The sequence below is a fragment of the Maylandia zebra genome, linkage group LG11, assembly GCF_041146795.1.
Source record: "Maylandia zebra isolate NMK-2024a linkage group LG11, Mzebra_GT3a, whole genome shotgun sequence".
Classification (NCBI taxonomy): domain Eukaryota; kingdom Metazoa; phylum Chordata; class Actinopteri; order Cichliformes; family Cichlidae; genus Maylandia; species Maylandia zebra.
Genome location: NC_135177.1, coordinates 21,819,827 through 21,828,748, shown reverse-complemented (window position 1 = coordinate 21,828,748; position 8,922 = coordinate 21,819,827). Strand labels below are relative to the sequence as shown.

The window sequence follows — 8,922 nt, the reverse complement described above, 5'->3', positions numbered from 1 at the left end:
TATCTTCCCTGACTCTAAACGTCATATGCCCTACTTAAAATACACTGTCCTTTCCCACAATGCTTCTGCAACACACAGTCTGTCAGTCCTACACCCTAAAGAATGAATTTCAAGCACTAGTGTGTGCCTGTGTGAGCTGAACTGTTATTTGCATCCATCCTGCAGAGACAGTGGGTGCTATTCTTCTGTCTGGAACAAGGGTGGGTGTCTGTGGAGTTGCATGGGGCTATTTACCCCTACTCACACACTTATCTTTGTCCTGAGAGGCACTATGCAAACTACCAGCCCTCTGTCCGGAAGGCTGGTAATTGATTGGATCATTATGGTCCTAATTCTTATCCCAGGGTCTGTGTATGTAAGTTATTTATTTCAGCAGGCACACATAAACATCAAGACTTCTCTTATTTAGTTGTGCAGCAAGCTAGCGTGGTAACCACAGTTTCCTCTGTCTCAACGGAAGACAAGTAACAGTCACAGGTGCATGCAAAAAGGCGGCAGTAAGTAGATAGCCTCTTCATGAAAAACAAAACTGTAAGTAGCTGCATTTTTTAAAATTATTTTATCCATTTATGTGTGCTTCCCTTTGTTTTAAAATTTGTAATAAAAAGGCTTTTTGTTCCCACAAACAGCTTGTTCAGTGAGAACAAAAATGATCAGCAATCGCAGATATTTTTCCCTTTAGTCAGCATTACAAACCCACTGACTCTCACCAAGTGTGTGTGTGTGGAGTGAAGCTCTGTTTTGTTGAACAGATGACATATGAGATGTGTTCTTATGGCAATATTTATCCCTGCTAGTATTCCTGGCTCTTTGTAATCTCTGGACCCAATTAAAGGTGCTCTGTTATTATGTATTTTGATACCTGCTCAGCCCAGATGATTGGACCCGGGTTTGCCTGAGGTGGGGTGACATTACGGGCCTTGTTTTAGGAAATGTCATGCTTGTACCGTTTCACACAATATCGAAATTGTATCTTATCTCCCTGAAGCTATAAAAGATGTTCATATCAAATGATTAGTGGGGTGTGTGTTTAAACGTGGGTAAACGTGTGTGTGTGCATTCCCTATCGAGGCGTTTGAAGGGTGACACATTGAACCTCAGTCAGGAATGTTACCCTGTGAGAGTAAGGAAAAGAGGGAGAGAACAACAATAGGAGGGGGAGGAGAGAGAAAGACAGAGAGACACAGGGAGGAAGAAAAGGAGAGAGGACAAACCAGTGTGGCAGGTTTGCGTCACTGTACACACTCTATCATGCAAAGCTGATGTAAAGAGAAGCAGACAAAGAGTGAGAGAAGGGCAGTCAGGAGCGAGGAGCTGATGTCATTACATGGCAATGTCTTCATTACGAATCCGAGTTAACACAATGACCCAGGACGAGTACAGAAAACACACTTAAAGGAGGTAAGATACCTTTTTTGTGAATATAGGAGCGGACTTTTAGTTGGCTAATTTGTAACTGTGTAATTGAGTAAATGTGTGTATTTTCATTTGATGTGAGGGTGCAATTGTTTCCTTCTTGCGATTCAAAGGGGAGTTTAAAGTGAATGACTATGTGTTGCCCTGCTTACGCAGATGGGGCAAAATATAACAGGTGTTTCTGTAAACTGACTCTCAGGCTCATCTGCACTGGAAAGCACCTCCAGTGACTGTCTGGAAGTGCCATGCTTTAGCCTAAACTAAACAAAGCACTGCATACTGTAAATCTACTCTTATGATATATAATTACAGGAAACCATCAGCTTGCAGAATTTATCCTTAATGACATTATAAATGATTAGATCTTCATTCAGACTTGATTAGCGATTAAAGATGGTTATCATTGTTTTCATTGGCTGTACACACAGATAACCATGATGAGTCATTACCCCTCAGTGATGTTATCTGCAGGCTGTATTTAAATCAAAGTAAATCTGTGCTCTTATGACCGTTTGATTTGAACAAGCTGCTGTCTCTCTTTGACCACGAGACTGATACCTGCTGCAGAGATTGGCACTTGATACATTGCTTTTGCTGAGTGGATTGCTGTTAGGTGAGTTTTACCAGTTTTTGGTTCAGGTTTAGCTGATGCTGACAGGTAACTTCAAGTATGTTGCCTATGTAAACATGGTGTCTCATACGTGTGTACAGCAGAGAACACTATCTGAGTCATACTGTTCGGTGAGTCAGGGAGAGGACAGCAAGAACATGTTGCAAAGTGAGCTTGGTGGCAGAGGTTTTTAAGTGAGTTGTTGTTTAGTTTTGATCTAATTTCTTAACATTTGTTAATGCTTTCTACCCGAATCAGTCTCCACATTTTATGTTTCCTGTCCTCTAACACTGTGAGATATTGTTGACCATTCCAAGTGGCCAAAGTGACCACAATCCACATCTCTACATTCCAGTCCAATCCATTCTGAGAATAAAATTTTGTGCATTTTTATGCTTGGCAGGCAATGGGAGCTGTTCAGTGAGGTCGAGCTGGGGAACTGGAGTCTCCTGTGGTCAAAACAAGAAGAAGAGCCAGTGGAGTCACCACTTCCAGGCCGCAAACCAGAGCACAATTAGGAATATCAAACTACTGCACTGAGGATGTCTGTCTGTGGAAGAATCTAATGAGAGGATTGTAACTGTGACACTATTTGTTTTTTACACGCCCAAAACGCGAGCCTCCTAGATGAACCGCTTCCAGAGTGCAATCTAAAAGACAGTCGCTTGGATTCCCAGAAAATATCTAGTTCACTCTTCCGCTCTTTTTTTGGGATCTGGCATTTGACAGGAGGTCATTAACTTTGTTTACTCTCAGACAATGGACTCGTCTCTGCTGCCCGCTTCACAGAATGAGTATGGCAAGCAGAGGACAGGGGTGAAATTCACCGTCCGCTCAGCTAACTCTCCCACATACAGTCTCTCTCGCAGCTCAGGTGTCAGGAAACGGGAGGGCATAGGAGAAGTTGCAGAAAGAGAACGATATAGGAAACACACCAACACAAACGGTACAAATAAGGATGACGACACAGTCACTGGATGTGAAACCAGGACTAGGAGTGGCAGCAGTGTCAGCACAAACAGAACGATCCCAGAGTTTGGCACTGACAGAAGAGAAAACCCTGCATTTGAAAGCCAGGGAAGATCGGCGTGGAGGGGATCCAACCTTACAAGCAGAAGTAAGAGTTTAGATTTCAAAACAGGCGCTAGAAAACCTGATCCCAATACCATAGCTGACTTTTCTCAGCTGTCCAACAACAATAAGGGGGACACCAGTAAATATGCTGGAGCTTTGGAGGGAAGGAGGACACAAATTGAAGGCAGCGTCATGGACAGGATTTCATCACTACCGGCCTTTAATTCTGTAGGTGTAAGTAATCTTCAAGAGAGAAGCGAGCTTTTGGAAAGGGGCAGTAGGGGTAAGACTCTCCCTACCAGGTTAAGATCCCTGTCTGGATCTAACTATAGTTACACAGAGACATCTGCTTCATTGGGGCCCAAAAGTGGCCAAAGTATAATGGAGCGGATAGAGAAACTCTTTGGACCTACTGGTTTTGGTAAAACGGATGACTACAAAAATAGGGATTCCTCTAATAACTCTGAATCATCAACAGAATCCCTCATTTCACAGCAGCAAAAGCCTCATGAGAAGACAGCAGGGGGCACCTTCCCTATGAGTTTCTTCTCGAAGGACAGCAATAGTGCAGTGAAAAGTGGACTTTCACTCTGGACACAAAAAGATGCCAATGCCTCAGGGTTTGAGACTTCATTTTCATCTGGGGCAAGCATAAGAGATAGCTCACCAGGAGGGTGGATGCAGGGAAGGTATTCAGAGGAAAGTGGAGTTAATTGGGGCAAGGGTTTTATGGAAACAGGTACAAGGTCCCTGGATAGAGCCAGGAGTAGGTCCAGTATAGCTGCACAGATTAGATCTGCAAGGGCAAACGCACAGCCAAAAACTTTGTTAGAAGAGACACCAGATTCTTTCAGAGAGTCATCTGAATTCAGAGACAAAAGCAAAGACGATAGCTCTGCAAACAACGGAGAGGAAAACAGAAAAACTAATGTAATAAGGGGCATGTTGAGAGACAGGACTAGAAGTGTTGATGGACCAGATCAAATAACGGAATTGAAGGGTGGCAATGCTTATGAGGATGTATTTGAGACGAATCCACAGAAAACCAATGTGAAAACAGCAGAGAGAAAGAAGGCTCTGTCTGTCTCCTCAGCAGCCAGTGTTAGAAAGAAGATCAACCAGTTTGAGGCTCTGACACAGCGAACTCAGAGTTTTGCAACAGGCCAAGTCCAAATACCCAGACGTACCTTTTCTGTACCAGCACAAGCCAGCAGGGGACATGAAGGAGTGAAGAAGAGCGGGTCTGCAAAAGAAATAAATGAGCTAAGGAAAAAGTGGGCAGGACTCCAAGAAGAAGGGGAGGCACAAGATAAAAGTGAAGACAAAATGATGGGAACAGTAAACAAGGTTTGGCCTGACAGAAATTTATCAGTGGATGAAATTGGACTAAGAATAAAGAAGGAACAGACAGGACTAAATGACTTGGATCAGAAAAGAAAAATAGACTCTACTGACGATTTAAAATTTTCCAGACTCAAGACTACCCAAGAAATGCCTCACGAAAGTGACAGAGCTGTAAGTGGAAAGCTTGGCACAGATGAGATAGATTTCTCCAAAGCCTCAAGCCCTGAAGAGGCAAGTGAGAGAGACGTGACAGGCAGCAGTACACCAACCCCACTACCACCCTGTGACCCTTCACACAAGGAAAGGTCACACTCTGATATTACTTCACCAGTTAGTGATGATGAACAGACTCCAACAAACAGCCCTAGCTATTTACTGACTACTTCACCTGTGGCACAGCTGGGGGATGTCACTCCCACTGCCGACAGTGACAACAAAAGCCCTCCCGTCTTCACATGTCCAGCAAAAGATCCAGACTCTTCTCCTCGTGCCCTTCCCACATCTTCTAACAACAACCTTCAAGATGTCATCTCCCCAGACATCCAAACAACACCCCAGAAAGGCAAGAAACGGTTATTGGACCTGAATGCTTGGATAGCTGGTTTGAACCCAGATTTGAAAGTCTTTAGTGATGATGAGGATGTTGATGATGATGAAAGCACCCAAAAAGATGATGATTCAAACTATGATTCAGACTCAGGGGAGTCCTCAGTTACCATCACCAGCAATATGAGTCAGTCAGATCGCAGGAGCTTCTCTGTCACGTGCGTACCGTGCTTGTTTATTTCTGGTTTAATGGAGTTGCTCATTGAAGCAGATAATTAGTTTTACCCCTAAAACATTTTATTTTCCTTCTTGTAGTCTTTCGGACCTGTGTAACTTTGCTGGAGCTGACTACGATTCAGAGAATGACAGCGATGACTGGCAGTCAACAAACCGGCGTACCGCTTCAATGAGCTCAGATATGTCAGCGTTTTCCTGTGTGTCTGTGATGCCCGCTGAGGAGCTCGACAAGCTTGTAGAGGAAGTGAGGAACCTGGGGGACGGTGCCCTGCAGGTAAAAACAGCATGAAGTTAAAACCTTTCGAATGGTTTTAATGATCAGTTGTTTGATATTTTTGCGGCTGTGGTTGCGGTGGTCAGTTCACTGGTCCAGTAACCTCCATCTAGATAAGGCTTTCCCTAGGCACTTTACATGTAATGTTAATATTGCTACAGCTGTTGCAGCTGACCAGGTCATGTACCGACTGAATTGAGTTTAAAAAAGGACAAAAAATGTTCAACTCTGAGCACCTGAACATTTTGTGTATTTTGACATCCTTTTGTTTCCCTCAGGACTATGATGATGTGCAGGTAGTGGTTCTCCATAAAGATGTGGGAGTTGGACTAGGCTTCAGTTTGGCAGGAGGCGTGGACCAAAACAAGCCCATCACTGTGAGAAAATTCTACTTCCTGCTTCGACTTGGCAAATATTCAAATGTGTGTCTGCAGTATTTTTATGTTTTTTCTTCTTCTTTTCTTTTGTCCTCTGCTCAGGTTCACAAAGTATTTCACTCAGGTGTTGCAGCCAAGCAAGGCTCTATAAAGGAAGGTGACCAGGTTTTATCCATCAATGGCACAGCACTATCTGGGAGTGCCCACTGGGAAGCCTTGAGGGTTTTAAGAAGGGCAAAGGCAAAGGATATGGTAGTTGTGGTGGTGAGGAGGGGGGACATCATAGACAGCTCTAAGAAAGGAGAAGAGGGAAATAGTCGGGGACAAACACCGGAACAATATGAGACAGGTCAGTATTAGAGGTAATGCTCTAACAAAGATCTGATAATGACGTTCCTAATCTTGAACTGAAAATGAGATACTTTATTTGTGTTTTCCCCTCCTCTTAGGTCAAACAGTGTCTGTGCAACTGCAGAAAAACAGCCGGGATCTGGGCTTCAGTCTGGAGGGAGGTGAAGGCTCAAGTCTGGGGAACAGACCACTCACCGTCCAGAAAATCTTCCAAGGTAAAAACCAAACTTCTGCCCAAAGTCATGCATGAAACTCTGCCCCAAGTCATGCATGTTAGGGTTATTGGCCTTCAAAAATTGATCATAGGTAATGATAGTTATCACTGTGTATTAGACTGACTGGCAACCTGTGCAGGGTCTACCCCATCTCTTGCCTTGTGACAGGAGGGAGAAGGTCCAACTCCAGCAGAAGAAAAGCACTCGCAATAGAGCATGACCATATATAGGGTTATATTGTTACACAATTTGACTGTTAAAACTTTGGCTGTTCATATTAGAATTAACTAACTAATTTACTGAATTGTCATGTATTTTGTATTTAAAGTCAAAATAATATTTTTTTTTACATTAGTGTAAGAAATGCAGTATTTCCTCTTGACATGAGTTGTAGAATAAATACAACAAATGAAAACAATACAGAAATACCTTAAAGTTATACAGTAAATGGCCTGTATTTATATAGCGCTTTACTAGTCCCTAAGGACCCTAAAGCGCTTTACACATCCAGTCATTCACCCATTCACACACTGGTGATGGCAAGCTACATTGTAGCCACAGCTGCCCTGGGGCGCACTGACAGAGGCGAGGCTGCCAGACACTGGCGCCGCCGGGCCCTCTGACCACCTACAATGGGTGAAGTGTCTTGCCCAAGGACACAACGACCGAGACTGTCCAAGCCGGGCTCGAACCGGCAACCTTCCGATTACAAGGCGAACGCCCAACTCTTGAGCCACTTGAGTCTTGAGTCACTCTTGGTGATCTGATGTGGAGCATTATTTCTTCATAACTAAAGAAAACAGCATCATAAAGAACCATGTAAGATTCAGTCCTAAATATTATATGTTTACTATATGAACTTTTATGGCAGCATAAAGTTAAAATTTGACATTAATGTAGATTTTCGGCTATTTATTTAATTCAATTCGTTTTTATTTATATACGGCCAAATCACAATAACACTCATCTTAAGATCCTTGTTATACATTGTAAGTTAAACATTTTACAATAATACAGAGAAACAGATAGCAGACAACCTTCTATGAGCAAGTACTTGGGCACAGCCGGAAAGAAAAACTTCCTTTTAACAGGAAGAAACCTCCAGCAGAACAGGTGTCAGGGAGAGGCAGATATCTGCCTGGTTGGGGATGATGGGAGGGAGAATGTTCCCATTCAGAGAAACCATTATTGATTACTTGTTTTCCCTCTTTCCACCCTCAGGAGGTCCTGTTGACATGGTATATCCCGGTGATGAGGTCCTAGAAGTCCAAGGGACAAGCGTGGTGGGGATGAGGCGCTTAGAAGCCTGGACTTTGATCAGAGCACTTCCTCCTGGGCCTGTGGATGTGGTGCTACGTCGCTCCCATAAGCATCCAGAAACATGAAGATTAAGGAAGCAGTTTACTCCTTGTAAGATTAAAGGGATGGACCAAAAACATAAACGCTATCTATGAGAGGCTGTATCTCCTTCAGTGGGCAAGAACTTGAAATCTGGACATGATATAGTTAAAAATGCGTTTATGTACAGGCAGTATAATAACTATAATATCCTAAAGAAAAAGAAAAATAAGCTTGGAGACCAGGTCAAGGGTGTATATTTTTCTTACATGCTCTTTTTTAACAGGATTACATCTACCTCAAGGCCTGGCAAACCTTTTTATGAGCCGAATCATTGAGTAATTGTGGCTCCTACATGCATCAAATCAACCAACATTTGTAACAGATAGATTGATCAGTTCAAAACAGATCATTTGGTACCTGTAAGTGAAAAACTATGTTGTACTATACTGTTAATAGTTAATAACTTTTCCATTGAGACTTTATATTTGTTTTTAATAAAAGCTAACAAATTGATGTTTGTTATTATTACAACCAGCAGAGGGAGTAATTCGTCTTCATTTAGATCGGGGTTAAAGGTTTCTTTCCTTTTAAACATTAATAAAAGTGAACACATGATAATACCTAATCCCTATGTGACTTTTACAGCCTTCCATCACAAAGTCAAGGTTTCTGTTTTGGAGAGATTTCTCAGATAATTTGATAAGAAAAAGTTAACACAATAATCTCTCATGGCAGTTATATGTTTTATATCGTATCAAATCCTCATCCCATGTTACTGCCTTGATCACTCTGGATATTATCAGCAGTAATACAGCAAATATTTAGCTTACATAATCTTCTGAGAGTCCAGAGTTCAGTGACACAGGTTACAGTGACATGCATCGCAGCGATGATGAGAGGGGCTTCTATCGTCAGCAATTTGTGCTTTTATTGTGGAAATCCGTGATAGACTAATTTAATAGATTTGACAATCCATTCCCAACCCTGCTAAATAACCATTTGACATATTTTGGAGACCGATTTTTCAAAACAAATAAATAAATAAAAAATATTTAGCCGTCATTTCATGCTAACTGATAATGTTCCCTTTAACGATACTTGGTTTTCTTGTATATCAACACACTTAGAAACTTGCTT

At 42.3% G+C, this 8,922-nt stretch overlaps 1 protein-coding gene across 2 annotated transcripts; it reads left to right on the top strand.

Annotated features, from left to right (window-relative positions):
• Positions 1-281: 281 nt before the first annotated feature.
• si:dkey-92i15.4 (uncharacterized) lies at positions 282-8,298 on the top strand. 2 transcript variants are annotated; one of them, XM_076890008.1, is made up of 7 exons: positions 282-531; positions 2,430-5,208; positions 5,306-5,501; positions 5,780-5,878; positions 5,981-6,227; positions 6,328-6,444; positions 7,666-8,298. In XM_076890008.1, exons 2-7 carry the CDS (start codon positions 2,786-2,788, stop codon positions 7,827-7,829), a joined length of 3,246 nt encoding a protein of 1,081 aa, XP_076746123.1. In that variant the 5' UTR covers positions 282-531; positions 2,430-2,785; the 3' UTR covers positions 7,830-8,298. The 2 variants fall into 2 exon arrangements, with proteins under 2 accessions (XP_076746123.1, XP_024654773.2); XM_024799005.2 differs by lacking the exon at positions 282-531 and adding an exon at positions 572-1,401.
• The last annotated feature ends 624 nt before the right edge of the window (positions 8,299-8,922 follow it).

What these genes read in the sequence shown, in the direction of transcription:
- si:dkey-92i15.4 (XM_076890008.1), top strand. Translation starts at nt 2,786, where the DNA reads ATGGACTCGTCTCTGCTGCCCGCTTCACAGAATGAGTATGGCAAGCAG. An exon ending in CGCAGGAGCTTCTCTGTCAC is followed by an intron (nt 5,209 to 5,305) that starts GTGCGTACCGTG and finishes TCCTTCTTGTAG; the next exon opens with TCTTTCGGACCTGTGTAACT. An exon ending in TGGGGGACGGTGCCCTGCAG is followed by an intron (nt 5,502 to 5,779) that starts GTAAAAACAGCA and finishes TGTTTCCCTCAG; the next exon opens with GACTATGATGATGTGCAGGT.